Raw genomic sequence first — 26,215 nt, 5'->3', positions numbered from 1 at the left:
TGATTGGTTACTACTGAGAAAGACCGATCAGAAACGAAACTGATACTGATTTTTTCTATACTGAGGATTCCCGGCCTGACGACAGGGAATATTCATGAGCATGTGAATCCATGCCAGACCCATGCTGGAGAACAACAGTTACAGGTAAGTAACTTGTTCCTTACGTGCCACCAAATCTGAGGATGGCTGCCAGAGGCGGGGTTTAGGGAGAGGGCAGTCATTGGCTGGGGGCAGTATGACCCAGAGACCAGTGATTGGTTACTACTAAGAAAGACAGATCAGAAACGAAACTGATACTGATTTTGTTTCTATACCGAGGATCCCGGCCTGACGGGGAATATTCATGAGCATGTGAATCCATGCCAGACCCATGCTGGAGAACAACAGTTACAGGTAAGTAACTTGTTCCTTCCTTAATCTTAGGAGGGTTGGCCTCTGCTAAAGCCATAGTTCCAACAAAAAAAATCAGAGACGTATAGATTAAATAAAGCAGGAGCCAGAATCCACCTTTGCTTATTTCCACTGAATGTTGGAATCATTATTTAGACTTCCCTTGATTCAATTTGATGTAAAGGGGGGGTATTACTATAAAGTTGAATTATAATGTCTAGGAGGCCCGAGGGCTATCCCCAGTTATTCTTTTTGGCCCAAAGACAAGTTCTATCTATGCCAACGAATGTGACCGCAAAATCAATAAAGGCAAGATGGACAGGGAATTTCTCCTGCCAGGCCTTTCTTTTTAGATAACTTAGTAGGACCATTGAGGGCCATGCCCACCTCTTTAGTAAACCCTGATTGGTTCCTATCAAACCTCCCTGATTTTACCACCCATTCATTTAGCTTACTCAATTCTAGAGTGGCAAAATGTGTTTCTGCAGAGTCCAACAACGCAATGGGTTGATCATTTGAGGGCGTCGTTCTATCCCCTTTTAAGAAAATGGGTATAATGATCAACGTCTTCCACGAGGATGGTATTGAGCGCGCCTCTATAATGGCTCCAATGATTTTCACCAATACGTTTGCCGATATCTTAGGAAATCTTTTTAAAATAGCATTTGCAAGGCCGTCCAGTCTCAGAGCTCTAAACCCACTGCTTTTAAATATTAGTAACAGGATGCCCTCATCCACTGTATTTCCAAACTCAGAGTGTCTGGTAGGCCTTGATCTTTCAGGCTATTATAAGCATATACAAAATTTCATAATTAAGGCCATACTATCAAATACACTTCCCACTACACCACTAGATTTTTCACAGTGGTTACTTCCAAAACATGTTTTATTCCTAAGATAAACACAGTAACATAAGTGATCTATACATGTTATCACAGACATCATTCAAACATACTTTCTGTGATGATGTTCTCATAAAAATACAACTTTTTTTAGACACAAAAAGAACCTTTAGTATACACTTTTTGAGCAAACCGTTGGTCCCACCTTTATGTGTGCACTGTGGAGACAACCCTGTTTTGTTTCAAGGATCAACCTGACATTTTTAGTCCTCAGTTTTGGGTTTGACCTGCCCTTTGCTTGCAGTGTTGTGGGTAGTTCTTAAAAAGTCGACAGTGTGTTTCGGCCGTCTTCGGAGTGTATGTTCATCGCTCCAATCAATTGCGGCCATCATCAGGCAGGACATAGCCGAATTATTCGATCCAAGTCAATTTGTCTGTCTTCCCAGGTAGTAGCCAGCGTGCAGAGGGTTACTTCAGTCGGTTCTAGGTTCTTTCATCGCCCGTCATTTTTACGACTGCCTTTCTAACGAGTACACAATTATGAAAAAGGTCGAAATTTTTTTGGTTGGGGGGGCTCCCCCAAACACCCCATCCCACCTATTTTTAACTATTCCCGACCCCCCAAACACCTTATCTACCCTTTCCGACCTGCCGCCCCCCCCAAAAAATTTGATGAGCTTTTTCATAACTTTATACTTGTAAAAAAGAAAAGGAAGTTGTAAAAATTACTGGCGATGAAAGGACCGTACACCCTTCAATCGCCTCTTCTCTATGTGTAGCGTATATAATACGTAGATTTCTGTATAATACAGGCAAAAATGTAGATTTATAGCGGCCTCTTTAGTGTACCACCAGATTTGGGAGAAACCAGGATACTCGGTGTTTGTCACCAATCCACTCTCCTCTTTATGATATATCTTGGCAGCCTCGGTTCTGTCATCTATCGGAAACCATTGGAAGCCAGAAATGTTTCTGATAGATGATTCAATGAAGCACATGCTGTCGGGCTTCCTTATTATACATGCTCTGACAATCCCTTTTCTTAAGTTTCTTCTTCTGGAACATTAACGCAATGTCTAAGGCAGTCTCTTATAGAGGTCTCAAGAAACTCAAATCACTTTATCAGAATTTGATAGTAAATCGAAAAGTTCTCTGTGGCTCTTCAAAGTGTTCATTCAATCAATGCATTTCACTGACAAATCAAGGGCCTTTGCCAACATTTGAAAGACCCTTATTGAATTGGGGGGAGGATGATATTAAAGTGCATTGGGGAACATGCTGTGTCTTGCTGCATACAATTAAAGCCTAACTATGTCTAATAGCAATATGGATACTAATCAAGTGTATTTACATTTGCATTATAGTGGAATATTTCCGATTACTTCTTCCAAAGGGGGGAAACTATTGAAAAAGAATTAAACTGGGATGAGGCATTACAACAGAAGCAAGCGGAAGAGAAAGGAGTGACCCTTGATAGGCCCTTCCACCCTGCACCACCGTTTGACTGCCTGTGGTTATGTCTCTATGCCAAGCTCGGGGAGCTCTGCGTGGATCCGCGGCCAGCAGTCAGGAAAAGTGCAGGACAGACGTTATTCTCTACCGTGGGTGCTCATGGAACATTGTTACAGCATGCAACATGGCACACTGTGATATGGAAGGTAATCGTGGAGAAAAATAGATAATGAAATCCCTGTGTATGTTGTGCAAACAATCCAAAACTGTCTTTGAATACTTAACAACTTTAAACTCTCTTTTGCTGTCTTGCTTGCTTCCTGTCCAGAGCAGTTTAGTACCTTTTTGTTTCCATGTTTATCTCGAAGCATAATAATCTTGCTGCTTACAAATAGCTGGATTAAGGCCAAAACCTGTTTTGAGAGCTATTTCAGATAATGAAATATTGATGCATTTTCATTCCAACGATGTTTCATGGTTTCAGATGTATCTCCTTATACATAATTCATATAGTAATTGGACAAATGAACTACGCACTATACAATCAAGTAATTCATCACATAAAGCACATTCACATGTCTTATGTAAAATCTAAGCCGCACACTTTCAAACGATTAAATCATTGTTTTTAGTTTATTAGTAGGGCTGTGTGGTGCTGAAAAGGGAGTGACCCGATTTGAGCTGTATGTGTGTGTGTTGTGACCAGTCGGTGAGCCGAGGTAATATTTTCTCACAATGGGTGTTTGAAGCTGCCAGCGGATATTCACGCTGCTTAACAGGCTAGCATTTAGTTAGCCTTGAGGTTTTGCTATACAATGGGTGCTATCAGAGGTTTTAGAGGGCTGGGACATGTTCTGCTTGCATGCACTCTGCAGCTTGGCTGCCGATAGCTGAAACCTGAGAGATTAACTTGGCTTCCTTTTTATAGACTTGCGCTTGTGTGGGACAGCAGACAACTAATTCTCCTATTGCTGCAGCACAAAACAGTGTATTAACGCTAATAAAAAAAATTAATTGGCTTTTATATCACGCTTCATACCGGAGACCAGGCTCTAAGCGCAGGACCAGGATTCAAACTCGTGAAGCTCTGTCTTGCTTCCAAGACAAACGCATTGCCTCTCGGCTATCTTCCCAGCCATGTGATGTGCCAGTGATGTTAAGTGCAAATTCATGACTGTATAAAGGTGACTAGTGAGTCAAAGTAGTTTTGTCTAGTGAGCGGCTGAAGTCATGTGATTGAGGAAAGAAGTAGAAAAATGGGTGTATAAATAGACCAAGAATTTTAGCTATGCATACATAACAAAAACCTAGTTGAGAGAAATCAGGAAGGGGAGCAAAGGTATGATGTGAAATGTAAGCCTAGTTCACATTCAGTGAAAGTCAGCAATTATGACAGTAGCTGTCAAAGCTAAGTAGAATTTAAAAGTATGTGGGCAAGAAAGTAAAATAAATACACACATTATCAGTACTGAAATTGAGATATCTCATGAACAGGAGAAATGCCTGTTATTCACCAGGAATAGTTCGAGCTCCATCCCTGAACCTTGTGACCAAGACACATTCCCCCATTTTTGTGACTTCTAAAGAGGTGCGTTGGGGGCAGAGGGCCTCCCAAGCTAGTGGGAGATGGGCTTGAGGACGGAAGGCAAGGATCGCCTGGTCATACTCATATTGCCCACTCTAACGGGCAGGGAACCATCGCTTAATACACCAACTGCTCCTGGCCATTTAAGATAAAGAACTGCAGGTCAGAAAACCCCAAAACCCCACCACCCTAATCGTTGGCACCTTGATTTCACAACATCCTCTAACAAGGCCATCCTAAATTTACAGAGACCCCTCTTGTGCCCAGCAAATCTTGCTATGCAGGTAGACAAATGTAATTGTTTGGTGCCCACTGCAGATAGATCTTCTCGGGCGCTTAGCTGCCAGAAATGCATGTATAGATCTGCTAGTGATCCCCAAGATGGCAGTTGTGGTTTTTAAAGCAGTGGCCCAGCTACTGTTCATGTTTGTAACACAGCTTGCAACTCAAACAAATCATACGGCACATGTGGAAGCCCTAAGCACAAACTCCGGGGAGGGAAGATCAAGGACAAAAGGGAAGACACGGAAGGGGGCAGTGTGAGCATTTGGGCAGAAGAGGAGCAGATTTGTATGCAAGTTGGTGTGGAGGGGAGAGAGCTACGAGGATGACAAGGCAAAAACGAAGACAGCACTGATAGTGGAAAGAGGAAAACAGCAGGGCTTGAAAAGAAAATAGGTGCTGGAAGGAGCAGAAGAGTAGCGACTGAAAGGGGGGAAATTGTGTGGTTGCAAAAGGAGGACAACAAGGATGGAAAGAGGAAAATAGGTGGTGGCCATAGAGAATCAACCAACGGTAGCAAGAAAGTAGGAGGGAGGGGCAAAGACTAATAAGGCTAGATGCACTTTGAGGAGGAATGTATGAGAGCACAAATTGCCAAAGTCATTGAGTAATGGTGATGTCCTGATCTGTACCACAATGAGACCTGGAACTACACATGGTGGAGCAAAGGGGATGGGGGCTTTGGGAGCTAAAACCAGAGCTGGATCAGAGAAGTAGGCAAATTGCTCATCGTCTCAACCTGCCCCTCATAGCGCATAGCTAATGCACCTCATCTGTTCTATGGTCCCACAGCTGCTGTGTGCTAGTTAAGAATGGTGAAACCAGTGCTCCAGATATGATTTTGAGGTGGGAGTATTTTGCTCCCTATTTTTAAACTTTGAGAGTAAATGTGTTTTTTAGAGAGTAAAAAAGACTTTTCGAATGGATTGTGTCCTCCAACGTATTCCTCATCTTTGACATGTAGTGTCCAGCTTCGGCTGCTTCGGAAATCTTTCAGCAGAGGGCGCCCTGCGTCGATGGCGTTGAGTCGATGTTCCTCGCAGGCATCTGTTGAGGGTGATGTCATCGGATGTTATGTAGCATACAAGGCGCCGTTGCCTCCGTTCTGTTTTTCCACAAACGTGTTTGCTTTGTGAAACTCGGCGTGCCTCGTATTTGTGTTAAGTATTTGCTTTTAGTTTCCAAGATGTCTTCGTCTTCCGCTCTGATGACACATCAGTCTGGATTCAAGAAATGCCGGCACTGCGGCTCCAAGATGTCCATCACAGACCCGCATCAAGTCTGTCTGTGGTGCCTCGGCGAGGGCCACGACATGGATATGTGCTCCAAGTGCCAGTCTATGACTGGAAAGGCCTTGAGGGAACAAAAGGGGAAGCTCAAGGTAGGTAAGGTGTCCAAGCCCCATAAGCCCCAACCTGCTGCGCCTACGACTGATGAGTCGAGAGGTACACTCTCCTTAGAAGAAGAAGGCCAAGCGCTCAAGGTCTAGGAGTGGTTCCCGCCACTCTTCGTCCTCGGCGAAGTGTTTGAGAAGGCACTGCTGGTTGCCCTCCTCGTGGTCTTCGACAGGCGGCACGCCCAAGAGGGTGTACGGCCCGTCGAAAAATTTGACCGCGGCAGAATCGGAAACTTTCCAGGTGGAGATGCTTAACATTTTTGATAAACGGGGCAAAGCTCCGTCCGCGCCTTCTGTGGAAGCCGGCAGGGAGAGGTCTCGGCCGGATACTCGCACGCCCTCGAGCCCGAGTAAACTGTGGGATCCACATTGGGAGCCCTCGCTGCCTCATTAGGACAAGGTATCGAAAAATCAGTTGATGTGGCAAGAGGTCAAGGTCTTCGAAACCATCGGTGCCACGCCATTCGATAGTGCCCGTCGGGTCCTCCACCCCGGGCAGGCCTTCGATGCCTTTGATGCCCTTTGTCGACGCTGACGCAGTCGGCGCCATCTGGGCAATGCCTCATTTCGGAGGAGAGTAGGATGCAGGCTCTTTGTGTTACTTTGCATAATGCACGTGGTATACACACTTCTCCTGAGATGGAGTACGGCAAGCCAGACCCTGGGGAGCATGCTGACTCCTCATACAGGCAACTTATGTTGAGAGTTGTGGAATATTTGGGCACGTCTAGACCTCCAGTGCATTATGATCAGGATAATCTAACAGAGATTTTGGACAAGGGTCCACCTACAGATCCAGTGTTACCATTCCATGTGGCTCTGTAAAAAAGGATGGCCTGGAATTGGGAGACCCCGGAGACTAATTCGGCAGTAAACAAGTCTCTTACAAGAAAATACTGCCCCTCCAGTAGCGACCCTGGCTACCTGTCAACTCACCCAGCTCCCGAGAGTCTGGCAGTCCAGGCAGCCACGGCTGCCTCAAAACAGGCAGCGTACTCTACCATCCCTCCTGATCGGGACAATGATAGCGTGGGTGGATGGGCGTGTAAGGTATTTTTGGCATGGAGTATGGCATTGAAGTCAGCCAACTCCACTTGTACCCTGGCAACATTTTCGTACACTCTGTGGGACTGCAGGTCTATGGCGGCAGAGCATATTCCCGAAGGGGAAGAAAGAGACGGCTTCCTGGCTGTTATTAAGGACGGCAAGGAAGCCATGTGAGTCCCTTCCGTCTGGGTTGGATTCTGCAGATAGCATCAGCAGGTCCATGGCTTCGAGCACCGTGATACATAGGTTTGCGTGGTTTTGGAAGTCTGGTTTTCCACCAGATGTGCAAGCTAGACTTCTGAACATGCCATTTGATGGGTTTCATCTTTTTGGCAGCAAGGCTGATGAGGACCTTGAGAAGTTGCGGACCTCTAAAGCAGCCGCTAAGTCTTTAGGCGCAGCTGTTCGGCAACCTCAGCCTTTTCATCCTAGCAGACAGCAGTGGAGGGGTAAATCTTTTCGCAATTATTCCTCATTTGCGATGGCGAGAGGAAGGGCCAGTCAAAGAGGCCAACAAAAGTTTCCTCGTGGTAGACGGGGTAGACGTGCCAAGCTAGCTCAAGCAGCAGCCTCTTTTCCATCGCCCTCTGCAACAGCCGTTTCGAAACCGCTCTGAGATCTTGAGTCACAGCTCACCATTGGGGGCAGGCTATCTCAGCATCTAGAAGAATGGCAAGACATTACTTCAGATGCTTGGGCTCTGGAAACAATAGCCCACGGTTACTGTCTTCCTTTTATAAAGAAACCTCAGACCAATGCACCAGGGACTCACTCTTTGAGGATTCCGGATCTACTCCTTGTGCAGGAAATATTGACCCTGCTAGAGAAGGGAGCTATAGAACCAGTGCCTGTGGCGGAGATGAACGAGGGTTGGTATTCCCCATATTTTTGGATTCCCAAAAAGAACGGGGGACTGAGACCCATCTTGGCCTTGAGATACTTGAACAAGTTCCTCAGGAAGGACAAATTCAAGATGGTCACTCTTTCTCAGATCTTTCAGGCCCTCCAACTACAGGATTGGTTGATTTCATTGGACCTTCAGGATGCTTATTTTCATGTGCCGATCCATCTCAAGCACATGAAATACCAAAGGTCCGCTGTCGGCGGCTCGCACTATCAGTTTCGAGTCCTGCCTTTCAGGTTGACTTCCGCCTGAGGATCTTCACCAAACTGATGGTGGTGGTGGCAGCGCATCTCAGGAGAGGGGGATTCACATCTACCACTATCAGGACGATTGGCTGATCAGGGCGTGGTCTCCTGAGCAAGCCTTGGATCATCTCAACGTTGACTGGGCTTCTCCCCCAATTTCAAGCAGTCCCATATGACACCTTCCCAACAGCTCCAGTACATCGGGGCTGTATTAGACCCATCCTTGGGAAAGTGCTCGCCGCCCAGTGTGAGGGCTCAACACATTCTCCAGATGGTAACCAAATTCCAGAATGCTGAGAGTCTTCCTGCTTTCGAATTCTTGAGGTTGCTCGGCCTCATAGCATCCTACATTTTTCTGGTGCCAGAGGCGCGCCTGATAATGAGATCCCTTCAGTAGGCTCTCCAATCACAATGGTCCCAGATCCCAGGGCGGATGTCGGATGTCGGACCACCTTCAAATTCCAGTCAGTCTCACAGGATCTTCTGTTGTGGGCATGCAAGGAAAATCTTATGAAGGGAGAACACTTTTGGCAACCATGGCCGGAGATAACTGTAGTGACGGACGCCTCACTCACAGGGTGGGGAGCTCACGCCAACGATCTGACAGTCCGCGGTCGTTGGTCTCCATTGGAGTCCAGACAACACATCAATCTTTTGGAGCTGAGAGCAATCAGGCTAGCGCTGAAGGCTTTTCTGACGTCTGTACGGGGAAGGACTGTCCTGATAATGATGAACAACACGGTGGCCATGCCCTACCTCAACAAGAAAGGAGGCATCCGGTCACTACCACTTTGCGGAGAGGCAATGCAGCTCTGGTACCGGGAAATTCAAGATGGAATCGCCCTATCGGCAGTTCACCAGGCCGGAGAGGAGAACATGGCGGCGGACGCTCTGAGCAGGCAGAATGCAGTCTCCCACAAGTGGGAACTAGCTAAGGAAGTCCTTCAAGAGATCTTAGCCCTTTGGGGAACCCCTCAAGTGTCTGTTCACGACCATTGCCAACCGGAAGTGCGAGTAGTACTGCTCAAGGGAATTTCCGCCAAGTGGAGCTTTAGGAGACGCGTTTGTGGTGGATTGGGATTTCCCACTACTGTACGCGTTTACTCCAGTCCCTGTCATTCCTCAAGTTCTCAGGAGATTGAGAAGTTCGGAAACCGCATGATCCTCATTGCTCCGGATTGGGCCAGGAGGCCGTGGTACCCGGACCTTCTGGGCTTGTCCATCTGGCCTCTGATACATCTTCCACAAAGAGAGGATCGTCTCTCGCGCGAGATAGGTTGGGTTCTCTATCCAGAGGTCAAGACTCTCAACCTTCATGCGTGGTTTCTGAAAGGCTGAGATATAAGATGTGGGACCTCCTGGATGACTTGATGGAGGTGTTGCTTTTGGCCAGAAGGCCAACAACTAAGTCTCTGTACCGTTCCCGTTGGAATAAGTTTTGCGACTGGTGCAGAGAAAAGAATGTTGATCCTTTTCAGTGTACGACTCTGGATGTTCTATCCTTTTTGCTTCCATTAGCACGCAAAGGTCTTCGGGTTGGAACCATTGGATCTTCAAGCGCTCATCCGAGGACTATTCCTATTTCAAGACCCACTGTTTCTAAAAGGGCTCACGGATGTGTTCCTGCCAGCGACTTTTCGGGTACCGGTTTGGGACCTTATCTTGGTTTTGAAGTTTGTAATGTGTGCCCCATTTAAACCCTTGCACACATGTCTGTTGAGCTTGTTGATCTTTAAGACAATATTGTTGGTTGCTTTAACATCTGCACATAGAGTGAGCGAGTTGCAGGCACTTTCTTCCAAGCCACCCTTTTACTATATTCCACAAGGACAGGGTTGTTTTGAGAGTGAAACGCTCTTTCCTATCGAAGGTAGTTTTGGATTTTCACTTAAGTCAGGAAATTCTGCTGTCAGCTTTCTATCCTCCTCCGCATCCTGGTTAGGAAGAGGAAAGGCTCCATAGGTTGGACCCTAGGAGAGCATTAAGCTTTTATATTTCCAGAAGGTCCAAAGTGAGAGTGGACGACCAGCTCTTTGTGAGGTATGCAGGACGCAAACTAGGCCAAGCTGTTTCTAAACAGACCTTGTCTAGGTGGATCATCCTCACTATTTCTGAATGCAATAGATTGACAGGCAGAGACCCTCCTGAGGGCTTTCAGGCGCATACACATGTCTACTAAGCATTATTCTCTGTAAGTTGCTTTTGGTAAGGCAGTAATTTACTCTGCCCAGTCTAAATTCTTCACCCTCCTCCAAACATGGATACTGCTTTGGGAATCTGTCAAAGATGAGGAATACATGGGAGGAAACAATCTATTCGAAGAACAAGTTACTTATCCTTGGTAACATTCTTTTGACTGGATGTTCCTCCAACTTATTCCTCATTGCCCTCCCATCCTACCCCTCTGTAGAATTTCCCATGCTATTACAGCTTTCGTTCCAACAAGGCTGTGTACGGTCAGGCCCACATTATGGGCATCTCTTCTACACGAGGAAGGGAAAACAGAACTGTGGCAATGGGCGCTGTGCGTGCATGCTACTTATAACATTCAATGACGTCACCCCCGACGGAGGCTTTCGAGGGACCTAGACTCAAAGCCATCGACGCAGGGTGCCCTCTGCCGAACAATATTTGAAGCAGCCGAAGCTGGACACTACATGTCAAAGATGAGGAATACGTTGGGGGAACATCCAGTCGAAAGAACGTTACCAGGGGTAAGTAACTTGTTCTCCCTTGCAAGACAGTAAAATGTATGCGACATCCAGCTGACGTGTGCAAAAACAGTATGGAAATCATTACTATGCGGCAGCTTTCTGCATTGTGACAGAATACACCATTCATTATTTCTCTAACGTCTGGCCATTTGATCTCTCATGTATATTTTTAAACGCTGAAAACACAAAAATCTAGCCAATTACATAGTAAAGCAAGCATGAATTATATTGTGTGTTTTGTGATTTGATGGCAGAATTGTCTTTTGATGTTTAATGAAAATCCTAATTTCCTGGAGCTATTACTACCTAATGGTATGATACAGCAGTACAGAGAGGCAAGGACTCCATTCTAAATTCTATATATAATCTAATGGTCAAAGGGTCATTTATATAGCACTTTTGGCAAAACGCTGTACATAGAACATATTTATCACAATTGTCACCAAACCCAAGTCGGTACTCCTTTATCAACCTCAAAAGGATGAAAGGCTAAGTAGGCCTTGCCGGGATTCGAACCTGCAACCTACAGATCACGCACAGATTGCAGCAACGAGTGCTCAAACGACTGAGCTATCTTATTGGCTAACATCCTGCAGAGGTCGGTTAGCTGAGAATCGACTGAGGTATAATAATCACAGTGCCTAGATGTTGGAAGAACCATGTATGAAGCGCTACATACGTTTAAATAACTATCTGGATTAACACAGGGACAGGTTTTGCTGAGTTTCTATTACCAATGTAACTTTCATTTTTTTGTTTTTGGACAGGGCTTGCACTTCCTGGAGAGTCAGGTTTTGGATGTTTTAATTGTAGAAGATTTGAGAGACTAGAACACGTGATTGGTGTAATGACAATCACTCGCGCTTAAGCAAAGACTCTGCTGCCACTGACCATTTATAGTAATGTACCCCATTGACTGCAAGGTTAAATGGATGTAAACTAGACTGTCCATAGTCATCATTTTACACACTGTTTATTATTAGAGTGTACATTAAATTATAAGTGGAAAAATGATGTGTCCCCACATGATTATGCACACAGCACTCTGAAAAATACAATTGTGCAATACTGGTTTGCTTTCACTGAAGAGAAAAAAAGCATACTTTGTTACAAAATATTAATTCTCAATTGCAACTTAGTTTTCCATCTTATTAATTATACAATCCTAAAATTATAGGAAAATAAATATGCACAGTGCTTCTGTTTGCTTCATGAGCATCAACACAGCAGAAGCTGAATGGAAAGAAACCATTCTTTTTATCACAGTGTGAAGTTTCTTTTTTTGAAAGGCTTCAGAGAAATATATTCTGTTTCAGAGGTTTTTATCCATGGATTGCAATGACATCCATGTAGATTAAAAATAAGCCTTCTGGTTTCTGTCAAGTAACCTGACCTTTGCATTGCCCTCTCCTCTAAACTTGGGTGTAAATGTACACATGAAAATAATAAAGCTGTCGTATTTACAAGATTGTCATGCATAAAAGGGCCTGGTACGCACCTTATCTGGAGGCCTGGGTGAAACTGAGGTCATGGGGCGTGGTGGCTCCATACATTCTGGCCCTGATGTTATGTCTGCTGTGGGACGCTCATTGGGACCAAACGGAGCGGATGCAGAGCCGTGCTGTGCCCCCTGGTGGTGAAAGGTTTGAGGACAGCTGATGCTAGTGGTAGATTATAAAACATGATGAACATCCATCAGAAAAACATTGCGAGAAGTAAGTAGCTTCTTCGTCTGTTTGTTGAGCGATTTTAAGGAACTCGGGAGCACTAGTTTCTTGCAACCTTCACTTGTTTTGGATTACTTTGCACTGTTTCCAGAATCTTGGACAAGGTTTATTGCTTTGAGGAACCCTTTTGAGCAAGAGACAGACCCTTCTTTTACCTTATTATCCTGACAGTTGTAGAGTTTATCAGCCGGACACTTCTAGAACCTAGCATTCTGACACTTACAGATTGTACTATTTTGATGTTTGGAAGTATGAGTAGCCTTATTCTTTATATGTTATTTTGCTATCTAAATAACCTTTTTCATTAATATATTTGAAAGGGCACTAACATGTCTTGAAACTTACAATTGGTTTCTAGTCTCCTTTTGAGAATATTATGGTGAACCGGCCATCAAAGCCATACTGTGGCCGGTTTACTACAAATGGTGCGAGAAGTGGGATGAACGATTACGTCTGATAGCCTGCCATCTCTCAATAGAGCTAGATTGTCCCGGTAAACTTTTACATCTAAGACGGGGGGACCTAACCAATTGACTACAAGAGTCCTGCGGAAAATTGTTTTGGGGGTTTATGGGACATATAAAGATGATGCAACCACATGGAGGGGTGCCAACAATCACACAAACGGATACCGAACTCTGGCGAAAGGTGGGGCTAGTAAATTGTTCAGAAGGCGAATAAGTACTGATCTTTAGGGCTGATAATGGTACACAGGATGCCACTATAGAAAGGCAGTATGAAGATTGCACGAGGGAGTTGAAAAGTGACCTCCACCGAAGGCCCCTACCTGACACCAAATGAATGAGGGGCCACATCTCAAAGGATGCATCCCCCTCCTGCAAAGACGACTCCTTCCCTAACAACCAACTGTAACGGGCATGAGGTATGTTGAAGTGGTTCGACTAAGAAGACTGGTCTAGGAGACCTGTGAAGAGAGATGGGGATGGAAGGAAGTGTAAATAGAATTCTCCCTGGACCAACTCCCCCAAGAGGTACAGGGAAGTCTGTTTAACAATATGTAGAAACAGAAGCCTGGTTCCACCTACAAGAAGCATCTCTGCTGGTGCAAATCATTCAACCACCTGAACCAAGGTTTTGGCTGAGGTATAACTGAGAGAAGCCTGGCCAGGTTTAGCCCCCCAAACCAGTGCCCAAATCACCCGTAAAGTCCATACCCAAGATTGACAAATGACCACAAGATGGAATACCAGAAGGGCTGATTGCTTATTCCTGAACGGTTGCCATCATTATACAATGCTCTCATGTCCACTCCTGGAGAGGGAGAGAGATAATAGAGCTGCCCTGGCAAAGGAGGTGTGCGTGGTATGAGAAGAGGAAAAACCACTGGGCCAGAGAATGAACTGTCGAATAAGACGACTCACAACGAGGAGTACAGAAAAGGGGACATCTGCATATGCAAGGATGTCCGCTTTGAGAAAATCCCCATCGAAGGTTATAGTTCGGGTGAACCAGACTAGTGGGAATGTTCAAATTGCAAGCCAGAAGTCACCCCTCCCATAACAAATGCCCAGACAGAAGGAATAGCCAAGGGATCGGGAGGATAGCTCAGGGGCAACATGCTTGCCTTGGAAGCAAGACACGGAGCAACGCAGGTTAGATCCCCAGGTCCGCGCTTAGAAACCTCTGGGTATTAAGCGTGTTATAAATAACCAATTACAATATCAATATCTGGCCATGCCATACCTAAGTTATGAGAAAGATTTCCAGCCAGTTGTACAGGGGACAAACCCGGTAACCATAAAAAAGGTTCTAGTAGAAAAGACCAAATCACCTTGGTGAGAGTGTGACTGCAGCAGGTTACGAATGCCAGATGCTGGCCTAAGAAGATGCTAAGTTCCAGGCCAGAGAAGAAGCTGCAGCCCTGGCTCTAGAAAAGGTAGAAATATTGGCCCAAGAAGCAACGGAAATTCAAGCCCTGAGAAAATGCTGAAGCCCAAGTTGAAGAAGTAGAGGCTGAAACCTTAGACGAAGAACTGGCATAAACCCTGGCAAGAGAAAAAACTGAGAACATTGTCCGGGCAAGAGTTGACTCCGAGATGTCAGAAAGTTAATGTGCCACCAAACATAATTAGAATCCTGACCTATGAGCAGTTCGAGATCCATTCTAGACACAGGGATGAAGCTAATGAAGCAGATATCCTTTCTCCACGAGATGCTCCCAGGCGCAATCACACACCCCTAGAGAATCAAAACAGGAAAGCAATCAAGCTATCGAAGGAGCAGAAGGCTTGACTCCCAGAAAAATACCCAACCATACAAGGTGAAATGGAGATTCGAGGAGGGCGACTGTGGATGAGGGGGAGGATTCTAAATGGAAGAAGACACGTCCCGAAGAACCGATCTGTTTGATGTACAAAGCCTGTCCCGAGTTGGGAGGGATTGTGAGGTAGCCCGATGACGACTGTAACAAATCGCTTTTCTGATGGTCCTGCCAAAGAGCCCAGGGAAACCTGGTCTCCCCACGCCAAACTGAAGAGAAAAACCAATTCGAAGCTTCCTTTGATTGGGGCAAACTAGTCAAAACCCAGAGCTGAGCAGTTCAATGGTCCCTTTGAGGGCCCTAATGAAATAGCAGGGAACCCAGTATGAAGGGTATCGGTCACCTTGACCTCTTGAACAAGAAACCAACGGGATGCAGTCCTAGGAAGATGTCATCAAAATTAGGATATTTACTGAGTGCGGACCTAGCTTCGGGAAGCAAAGGAGCACTTTACAAGTCATAAGAGTGAGTACATGGCGAGGGAAGCAGATTGCAGAGGATTTAATGCAATTTGACAGCTAGTGATCTAAAAGGAAACTGGGGAGAGCAGATTGCCTGGTCTCGGGTTACGTGGGGAACTGATGGGTTGTGGACCTAGGTGTGATTTGAGAAAGAAAGGATTGCAACACCCGGCCCACCCCTCTGGCAACCCAAACTAGACATTTCCTAACCCTGCGCACATAGCTCTCTAGCACGCCAATGTTTTGTACTTTCAGCACACATCAACACCACAGGTTTTGCATCAAGACTTCCCGCCTATGGTCCCACTAACTCCAACACCCTTCCTTTGTCCAACCAAGTGCCAGGAGTCAAACCGAATGGCAGACCTCGCCCTATGCAAGACTCAGTTACATTACATCTTCTCCCTTGCACAATGGCCCTAATTCTAAACTGTCTTTGTTGCAGAGGTTCACTAGTGGGAGGCTTCTGCCTAGCTGTGAACCCCAGATGCTCCAACCACAATTGATGATCATCACTCAACGTTGGTATCAGGCAGGCATGCTACAGGAAACGGCAGTCTTGCATCCCAGCCGTATATGCTGGTAAAATATTATTCCTGAACAGACTATCACAGCCAATTGGCAAATTAATCGATGTTTCAAATAATATTAGCCTTGACAGAGCGAGGACGCATAGTATGAAGTTCATGCTGGCGTATTTGTATTAAGCTCACCTAGTGTCTCAAAATGAAATCTTCATAATTTGGAGACAAATTTGACCCCCTAGTGTGAGTGTTCTTGGAGGAGTGGTCTTTGCATCAGCGCATTATTAGTGTTTAAATCTAGTTGTTGTGAATATTATGGTCTGGTCTTTGCACTATTTCGCTGATGATCCTGAACGAATGTCTACTGACAGTAAACATCAAGTTGAGAAGTCTGCAGGCCAGACTTGTAGATTTAAGTATAATTATTATTTCACGAGGGCGTGGCCAAGAAGCCATGTAAGAGGACGTGTCCGTCTGAGGCTCTGTTTGATCCGAACAACATCCTGCATGAACCGTGCTATATTCTCAAGATCCAGCCTACAAACAACCGCCCATGCAGGGGAAGCTGCGTTGCACATCCTGGGATGATAAAACATGGACCGCCTGCGTGGAAGAGACAATAGGGCCTGCTTCGCAATGCGAGGGTCTGTGGCACACGAAAGGAAAATGGCCGTCGCCTGAACGGCCGACGAACAAAGAAGAGTCAGGCCCGTGGTCGGACCGCACCGGAGGTACGCGAGGAGAGCTGGGCACCCGGAACGGGGGTCCGCGGGTGGTCCAGCAGTGCTGAGCTGCGACCCTGTGAGGTGGGGAGCCAGCACGTGCCTGCGGGCACTGAGCGGGGTCCGCCCGCAACTAGGAATGCTGCGTATGCACAACAAAGAAGCTGGGCCCGTGCGGAGCGCAACATTGTCTCTGCCTCATGGGTGCCGGCGAGCGCACTACAAGAGACGCGCGCCGGGAGGGGAGACCGCCGAGAGAACAGAATAGCGGCCGCTACATTTGTATCCAGGCCGGATACTTTGAAGTGAGGAACTGAGCCCCGTAGCTCCGAAGTTCGCCTGGAGGCAGCCAGGAGCATTCAAACCTACTGAAGCTGACCAAGGCACGATCGGCTGCATATGCACAAAGAGGACTCCGGGTGGGTGCAGTGCTGGAATGCCTGGGTGCAAGTGAGGTGCCCATACGAACTAGGTGGACAGTACAACATTTAAAGTTGTCAACATGCCCCTCGGGATTCAGAGCAACGCACAGTCGTAATAAAAGCAGTGGAGAGGGAGACAGCCCCTAGCCTGGATAGTAGGCATACAGGGGGGCGCAGAGAAGCGTGCCTGGCGCCGTGCCCCACAATTACTACCCAAGGGCAACGGTGACCTGGCGGAGCCTAGGGCTAATACACGCTGGGGCAGTGCCCACACCCGAATAGATCTGTTGGCACTGGAGGGTTGGCCTTTGGGACTGGACCAGCAGTGGCTTGGACGGGCTGCTCTAGCGGACTGACTCGCCCTTGAATAACTACGTGGGAGAACACAGCCACCTCCAGGAGCAGAGCTGGCCGTATAAGATGTTAGTTAGAATTCTCTGTTTAGGCTGAATTGCCTAACTTAGTGAGTCCCCCAGCAGCTTTGCTGGATTTCTGGAGTTTGTTTGTTTTTTTTCCTCTCCTGCCAAGAGTGAAACTTTTTCCCACTCTTGGACATGATTTATGGTGTTCCTTTGACTGTTAATGTATTTTATGGGCTATGACTGTCTCCCAGGGCATGTAAAGTCACCATTGGCTTTACTAGTCCCAAGTTATGAACAGAACCCAGTACAAACCATCATATTGTGGACGTACTGGTCGAGGCAATTTGATTGCCCCGGGGTCTGTTAGTCGAGGGGGCACGTCTCCGTCCCCCCTGATCGAGTTTTGGCTGGTGGCAGTGGAAACTACTTTTTATATTCGACCGCGAATATATCCCTATGGGATTTTCCCATTGTTCGAGGCTACCAACTTTAATTATTTAATTCTCATAGCCTCTGCGACTCCAACCCAAGTCAAGCCCTTTGTTCCACTTTTGGCGGGCTTCTCCACAGAAGCCTCCAAAAGTGGTGCCACTCTGTCTGGGTACCACAGGGGGTGTGGGAGGGGGGGGGGTGGTTTAGGCACCCTGGACTGAGTTACCTTCGTGTGATTGGCCCAAGTGGTGAGCCGGCCGGCTCACCACTTAGCACGTTTGATTGACAGCTAGGCTGAGTGAATGGGGGTGTGCTGCATAAAAGCAGGGCTTAGGGTACTGGAACTTGAGAAGTCGCCACAGGACCTGAGAATCCGACGAGGGAGAAGCTGAGCCAACTTGCTACGACGACACCACCGGTGGAGCCCTGCTGAAACGACTCACCACTTCCCGACGACGGAGATCTCCCTGTTGGAGAGTCTTCTTCCCCTGACTGGTGGGCACAACCAGTTTACCTTCTTTTCCTCGCATCCCAGGACGTCTTGTGGTCGAATTGCCCGTGCCAAGCACCCCGGCAACCGGATAGCCACTTACCACTGGACCGCAAACTAAAGGACCGCTTCTTTTAACTTTTTAACTGAGAACTCTGTGGCTGGTTTCTTCCCTGGCAGTGCAACAGACTCCTGTCTTCCTCCCCGACGAGATCCTCTCTTCCCCCGGACGAAGCACCGACTTGCATCCGCTGCCAGGAACAACTGCCCCCGCTGGAGTATTCTCACCACTTTAAGGTACTGTGTCCGCCAGGCCTTCCTTTCTAAAGATTGCTACAAGATAATAATAATCCCTTAACCTTCTGGACTAGGCTGGCCGCCTTGACCATCTAGCTGGTCCCTTTCTTTTGGTCCAACTCTTTCTGAACCTTTTCGAGACTATTGTGCAGTTTTCAACCGTGTGACCTTGGACACATTTCGTTCTGATCCTCTTAAAGTGGATCCGGTCTTCTGAACTCTAACTTCACGGTTTGACTCTGCCTTCCTCTCTTGCTGTGTTCTTGTGAAAGTGTTGGGATCTGTTTCAATTTTAAAACGAATTATTGGAGTGCCATCTGCGTTAAGTGCTCACCGCTGTGTGAAAATAAGTGGGGCTTTACTTAAGACTTGTCTAATATTCTTTTAAGGGAGTGTATATCTTTTAGTGACCGTGTTTTTGAAAGGCTTAATATTAGTGCCTGTGTGTTTTACTAGATGTGGTTTTAAATAAATAATTATATCTCTTTTACACCAAGCTCTGGTCAGTGTTTGCTTGTTCTACTGTGTTCTCTTGACCTATTGTGAATACTCTGTATACTGCCTAACTCTTCTTGAGGGAAGTCTGACTGCTCAGCCACAGCTACCAAGTGAATCTGTGTGGTGCAGACTGCTACCAAGTGGGTTTACTGCCAAACACCTGTAGTCCTAAATCTTTTGCAGTGGTCCCAGAGGAAACTGCACAGGTTTCTGCCTAACATAAGAGATCTCCGAGTGCCGCTTACAGGGGTCCGGGCACCAGAAGCAGCCTAATCTTGCGAGGGCCAAGACCTAAAGTGGCCGGGCCCGTATATGCAGCCCCGAAAAACCGAGATGTCCACCAAACTGCCTGGAGCGAAGGGCAAGCAACCCACGCTTGATGAATATGCCAGGGCATCCCCAGGTGCAGAAGGCACTAGGAGTAAAGACAAAACCCCCTCTGGGAGCGTGGATGCTGTGGGCAAAGACCAGGAGATCCTCGCTGCGATTGCCAGCTTAAAAGTGGCCTGGGAAACTAAACTAGGACTGGCCATGACCGAGCTGAAAGCTGCACTAGAGCCCAAAGCCGGGGCAGTACAAGAAGAGGTCAACCTCCTCCGGCAAGATGTCAGAGCACTAGCGGAACGGCCAGGTGATTTAGAAAAAGAGGTGGCCCCGAACACAGCGGCATGCGCAGCTCACATATCTGAACTTCATGCCCTAGTACAACAAGTGGGCAACTTGGAAAGTAGGGCGGAGGGACGCGCCCGAAGAAATAATATACGCATCGTCGGACTGCCCGAAGGAGCTGAAGGACCTAACCCTATGGAATATATTGAATCAATGTTGCTGCAGGAGATAACCGGGGGGTGCTGTTTCAGGGGTTTGTGGTGGAAAGGGCACACCGGGCGCACAGGGCCCTGATGAGGAAGCCACCACCGGGAACTCCCCCCAGACCGATGATAGCTAAAATCCTGAACTACCGTGACTGGGAGAGGATCCTTGAGCACTTCGCGAAGGGCAGAACGATACAAAGGGCATCAGCACACATAACTGCATACCCGGATTACACCCTGCAGGTGCAACGCAGACGCATGAACTTTGGGTCCGTGAAAAGTAGGCTGCGCGAAGCAGGCCACAAATACATGCTGCTCTGCCCGGCGAAACTGAAGGTGTTCCACAAGAGCAGAACTTTGTTTTTTGAAACCCCAGAAGACGCTATGGAATGGCTGGACATGCAGAACTGCCCCCAAGAATCGGGCATCCAGAATGCAGATGGTGCAGATAAGTAACACAGCACAGCGGCACATAGTGTCGCAGCCTAAGACATTGGGACTTGAATCTAGTAAGAGATGTAGCCTGCTGGAGATGTGTGATTAGGGTGGAACATACATGTATGATCCGTGAGCATGAGGAACTTAGCTAACTGCATAGGAGCCTAGTGGAACTAGCCCTCATATCCCCGATGATAGACCAAAAGCGGGGGAGCCTGAGATCCAGGGATGGAGCTGGGCACTTGTTGGGGTTCAGGTGGGTGGGGGCAGGGAAGGGGTTGTGTGCAGTGTTGGAAGTTGGGCAGTGGGGAGGGGAGGACAGTTGGGTGTGTTTTTTTTTTTTTTGTTCGGAGCGGGAGGGAAACAAGCCCATTCTTGTGTCAAATCAGGCGGGAGGGAGAAACTGGGAGGGGAGGCAGGAGGGTGGTGACCTGGAACGTGAGTGGCCTTAACAGTTACTTGAAGCACAATAAAGTAATGATGTACCTGCGAAGGCTGAAGATTGACATAGGGCTACTACAGGAAACCCACCTCACTAGGGAGAAGCGGGAGGTGGTCCAGAGAAAGTGGAGAGGGTGCACCACGGGAGCCACACACTCAGCCTACGCGAGGGGGGTCATCACGTTGGTGGCACCGCACATACCATTCCAACTGCTTCAGACCACGATAGACCCAGAAGGCAAAATGACAGTGGTGAGGGGGATGCTGGAAAACATTATAAATCTATATGCCCCTAACCAGGATACGGCGGCCTACTTTAGGACCCTATATGGCAAAATTGGCCCTCTATTGGGCGGTGCGATCTTATGGGGAGGGGATTTTAACTGTACATTAGACCCTAAAATGGATAGATCAGACAATAAGCCAGACAGACCCACTCCAGCCGTGAAGGCACTGCAGGCCTTACTGGAAGACATGGGACTTGAAGATGTCTGGAGACAGTTACACCCAACAGATAGGCAGTATTCACACTACGCGGCTCCACATAACTTTCACACAAGGCTGGAATACATTTTTGCCACTTTGGAGCTGGTGGGAGAGATGACGGGTGTGGAATACAAGGCCAGAGTGCTATCGGACCACTCCCCCTTGGTCCTGGAGTGGCAACACCAGCCCCCCAGAGCGGGAATCCCAACGTGGAAGCTCAGAGCTGAGGCCCTGCAGGACTCGGGATTCCAGGAGGACCTGAGGGAGGCAATCACCAAGTATTTTGATACTAACACGGGTAGTGTCCAATCGGAGGGAACCTTGTAGGAGGCATTCAAAGTAGTAATATGGGGAGTAGCCATTTCGTAATATGGGGAGTAGCCATTTCAAAATCTAGAGGGCTCCAGGGGGGCGTAGAGCAGGAGTTGCAAGAAACAGAGAGGAAGCTGGAAGACATAATGCGTAAGGGGGGCACCTCACAGGAGGATCCGGACAGGATAAAGCTGCTACATCAGGCTAGCAACGAGCACTGGGACAGATTGTGCAAGCTGAGTTACAAGAAATACGTTGAGAGGCAACACACGAGTGGAGACAAGCCAGGTAGGCTGTTGGCATGGTTATATAAAAATGAAACGCCTCGGCCAGCGATCAGGGTAATCAAAGGGGACGAGGGCCAGTGCTGGGACACCCAAGAGGGAGTCAATGAGGGGTTCCTTAGATATTACAAACGGCTTTACGGAGATGCAGGGGAAGGGACGGATCATGACATTCAGGAAACACTAGAGGACATAGGCCTGGCCAAATTAATTAGATGATCGGGAACGAGAGGACTTGGGCGCCCCAATCACGCTAGAATAACTGGAGATAGTGGTTCAGCACCTGCCCATGTGTAAGGCCCCGGGCCCGGGAGGGCTCCCCATTGAATTCCATTAAACGTACAAACAAGAGGTGCTCCCCCCAGTGTTGGCTATGCTAAACGAGACGTTTGAGCACGGCAGGCTGCCTGAGTCCCTACGAGAGGCGGTGATCATCCCACTCTTAAAACCGGGAAAGCCAGACACAGACTGTGGGTCATACAGACCCCTATCAATGCTTAATCAGGATGGCAAAATCCTCACCGCAGCGCTAGCAAACAGGCTCAAGAGAGTCCTTGGCAAATTGATACATCCTGACCAGACAGGATATATTCCCGGCAGGAACATAACCGACAATCACAGGAGACTCCACCACATTATTGACCAAACGAAGAAGGACCCCGGCGAACTGGCAATAGTCTCGCTAGATGCCATTAAGGCCTTTGACTCGATGAGATGGCCCTGGTTGCTGGCAACTCTGAGAGAATACGGGATGGGGCCGAGATATCTGAGGTGGGTTAAAATGCTATATAGCTCCCCAATTGCTAGGGTCAAAACAGGTGCTACTATCTCAGACAAATGGCAACTCAGCATGGGCACTAGACAGGGCTGCCCCTGGTCGCCCATGCTGTATATCCTTGCACTGGAGCCACTGGCAATCTGCCTCAGACAACAATACGGGGAGATGGGGATCCACACTGCGGGGGTTCTCATATCATTGTATGCCGATGATATACTCTTATCTCCGCTTCCCAGAGGAAAATTTTGAATTTGTCCCGGAGGTGGTGGAACATTACGCCACCCTCTCGGGCATAGCAGTGAACCCCAAGAAATCGAGCATGTTCCCCCTGGGGAGGTACAGACGCACCCGGCCTGCGAACCTACCGGTCTTGCAGATACCCTGGTGGACCGAGACGCTCTGGTATTTAGGAATCAACATATATCATTTGACAGAGCAGGAACACAAACATAATACAGTAAAGGCAGTTGACAGCATTAAGAAAAGCATGAGGTTTTGGTCCAGACTGCCCTTGGCCATGATGGGAAGAGCGGCCTTGATTAAGATGGTACTCCTTCCCAGACTATTGCACTTTTTCGCGAGCATCCCGTTTGCGATCCCTAAACGCTTTTTTGTTAAACTCCACAGCCTGTGCAGGGGCTTTTTGTGGCACAACTCCAGGAACAGGGTGGCCCTTTGGAAACTACAAAACTAGTGTGACAGAGGGGGTATACATTTGACGAACTTTGAGCTATATTACCTGGCGGGACAGCTGCAATACATGACCAGGTGGTTGTCCGAAGAAGAAACGGCCGAAGCCAGGCTATTGTATAAAGACCCTGCCCCCTTCTTCCTTAGGGAGACAGTGTGGCTGCAGAACCCAAAGGTGCTAGGAATGGCGAGACTGCTGGTGTTAGGCTGGGAAATGTGGCGCAGGGCATGACAAATGGTGAGAAACCCAACCTCATTCTTCCTGCAGGTGCCGTTAGTGGCACTGTGTGGAGAGGACTCCCAAATGATAAAAGGGATCAGCAGATACTGGGAACCAATGGGCCTGGCGACCCTTGGAGATGTATGGCAGGAGAGGGTAGCACTGGACTTTCAGAGACTAGTGGAGGACACCCGGGTGCATAAAGGCCAACACATTACTTGCACTAGAATCACCAAACGGGTGCAAGATAGTTGGCCGTAGGCTGTGCTCACGGAACAACCTGATGCAACAATTGAGACGATGTATGATATTTCGGAGGGCGGGCATGAGATATCTCGTCTATATGAGCTACTGGAGACCAGGGTGGGAAAAGAGCTGCTCCAACGGATGCTAGACTGGGAGGAGGAAGTGGGAGAACCCATGCTGGATGGGCAATGGGACAGAGCCGAAAGGTATCACAAGAAGTTGTCCCGAAACGCGAGGCTTCAGCAGATTCAGTTGTATGTCACTCATAGGGCATACACGACCCCCAGTAAAATAGCTAAGTTTGGAGGATCGACAGTACAGAAATGCCCACGGTGCGGGGAGGAAGAAGCGGTGATGCTACACATGTTTTGGGCTTGCCCGGAGGTGGGGAGGTTTTGGACGGAGCTGAAGGCTCGCCTCGCTGAAAAAGGAATTACTTTTGAGGTAGAGTCCGCTTGGGCCTGCATGCTGGGGAGTTTTACCAGACCACGTAACCTGAAGCACATCAGCAAAATGAAAGACCTGGCCTACATTCTGGCCAAACAGAGAATTGCAATGTGCCGGAAGGCCACCCAACGGCCCAGAATTGAGATGTGGTGGGCGACCCTCATGAAATGGGCAGAAGCAGACACGTCCGCTTGGTATGAAGCAGTCAGCAGGGGGGGGGTGGGACCCCTGATAGCATGGAGACAATTGGTGGGACCCCTGATAGCATGGAGACAATTGGTGGCCTCGATGATAGGACCCTCCCAGGCCGACCACAGTGAAGATGATACGGAAGAGATAACTGAAGTAGACACACCTGAAGATAAGTAGGACAATGACATGTAAACAGGGGCTCGGGTTAAAGGGTGGGGAGCGGGAAGGACCGAAATGTTTACATTGTAATATTATGATGCAAGCATATATTCGAATGTCCTTATAGTTTGTAATGTTTGGAGTTTTTGTTGACAAAACAATAAAAGTTGTTCAAAAAAAGAAAAATATATATTATTTCACTGGCTGGCAAGGCTTAGTTTGTCTTAACCTGTAGTGTGTGCTTCTTGGCGGTCTCACCGTTCCTTGCAAGTCTACCAAGTATCCCAGGAGGCAACAGACCTAGTGAAACTTTATTGCAGACTTCTCAAATTGTCTCTTTCAAAATTCCCCTTTGAGAAAAGGGAAAAAAACGAAAATGCCAGTTAGGGTTCCTGGCTGCTTTGTGTAAAATCAAAGAACATTTTGAGGACATAAGAATGACCACTGATCTGTATAGTTTAAAAATATGCCAGTGAAGGGGTTTGTTTCAATCCAAACATGTACAAAGCACACAGAGCATTTCTTGCGTATTTCATTTTTCACAACAATCACTCTAACATTAAAATGTTTTTAACCGTGAGCCGTGTCAGCCTCAGAATTCCGATCAGAGCGTAAAATAGATGTGGCATTTGTCACTCGATTGATGTCCCAGCCATACTCCAACCTGGCTGGGGACTCTGGGACAGTGGGCTCAATTCCAGAATTCATGGATTTGATGAGACCCTCACTGAATTTGGGACACTCACTGAATGTTGGAAGAGGAGAAGCTACGAAGGTAAGTCTCCAGGTAAATCTTGCTGGGTATGTGAGTCTGTACACATGCCTAGTCCTCAATGCACAGTTCTCCTTAGGGAGTTATATTGCAAAAACCAAATCAAATGAGTGCCTATCCACAGTAGGGTAAACAATTGGAGTTAAATAGCATGCTTTTGTGTGCTGAAGTTTGAGCGGTTTGTGTAGACGTGAGGTTGTAAGTTTATGCTTTTATGTTTTGTTTCTCCGTACACCTTGATTACCTCTTTAACCCTCTTGATTCTCGGAGGTTAATAAAAACAGTATTCCTTCTCTCTCGCAGGTTCTCTTTCACCTGCTGGATCGGGTTCGAGTTTCTTCCACCAGCGCAGATAAAGAGAAGATTGAGTCTGGAGGGGGCAATATCCTGATACATCACTCAAGGGATACGGCTGAGAAGCAGTGGGCAGAAACATGGGTGCTCACCCTGGCTGGTGTGGCAAGAATATTCAACACCAGGCGGTATTTGCTGCAACCTTTAGGTAATCTAATATCAGAGTCGTCTTTAGATATTGAAGAAAATGAACACATTTAATTTAAATATTCTTGCTGTCCGTTTGGGTATTGTGGTGAAGTCATGATGCACCGCGTAGGATGGTATAGTTTAGTAAAAAAGTTGTTTTTCTGGATGTCCAGTACATTATTTTGGTTTTCTTTACTGACAACAGTATTGATTTTATTTTTCATTGGGGGTTGTATTAAACTCAAGTTCCAGCATGCAACAGTTTGTGTAGATTCAGTGTTTTAGTCTGCCTTTGGGAATGTTGACTTTACATTCAAAGATGCACTTGTTTTTTGTGAATGCACTTTCTCAATGAGGCCTTGGGAACCTGGATTCCCAA

At 47.3% G+C, this 26,215-nt stretch overlaps 1 protein-coding gene across 2 annotated transcripts in view; it reads left to right on the top strand.

Annotated features, from left to right (window-relative positions):
- Positions 1-26,215, top strand: part of MON2 (MON2 homolog, regulator of endosome-to-Golgi trafficking) — a 1,155,350-nt gene that overhangs the window by 747,382 nt on the left and 381,753 nt on the right. For both annotated transcript variants that reach the window (XM_069629845.1, XM_069629844.1), the window contains exons 24-25: positions 2,597-2,890; positions 25,657-25,855. In XM_069629845.1, the coding sequence (XP_069485946.1) occupies positions 2,597-2,890; positions 25,657-25,855 (493 nt within the window). The remainder of the gene's footprint in view (positions 1-2,596; positions 2,891-25,656; positions 25,856-26,215) is intronic.

This window comes from Ambystoma mexicanum, chromosome 12 (genome assembly GCF_040938575.1).
Source record: "Ambystoma mexicanum isolate Mex_15411 chromosome 12, UKY_AmexF1_1, whole genome shotgun sequence".
Taxonomy (NCBI): Eukaryota; Metazoa; Chordata; class Amphibia; order Caudata; family Ambystomatidae; genus Ambystoma; species Ambystoma mexicanum.
This window is presented reverse-complemented; position numbering and strand designations above follow the sequence as displayed.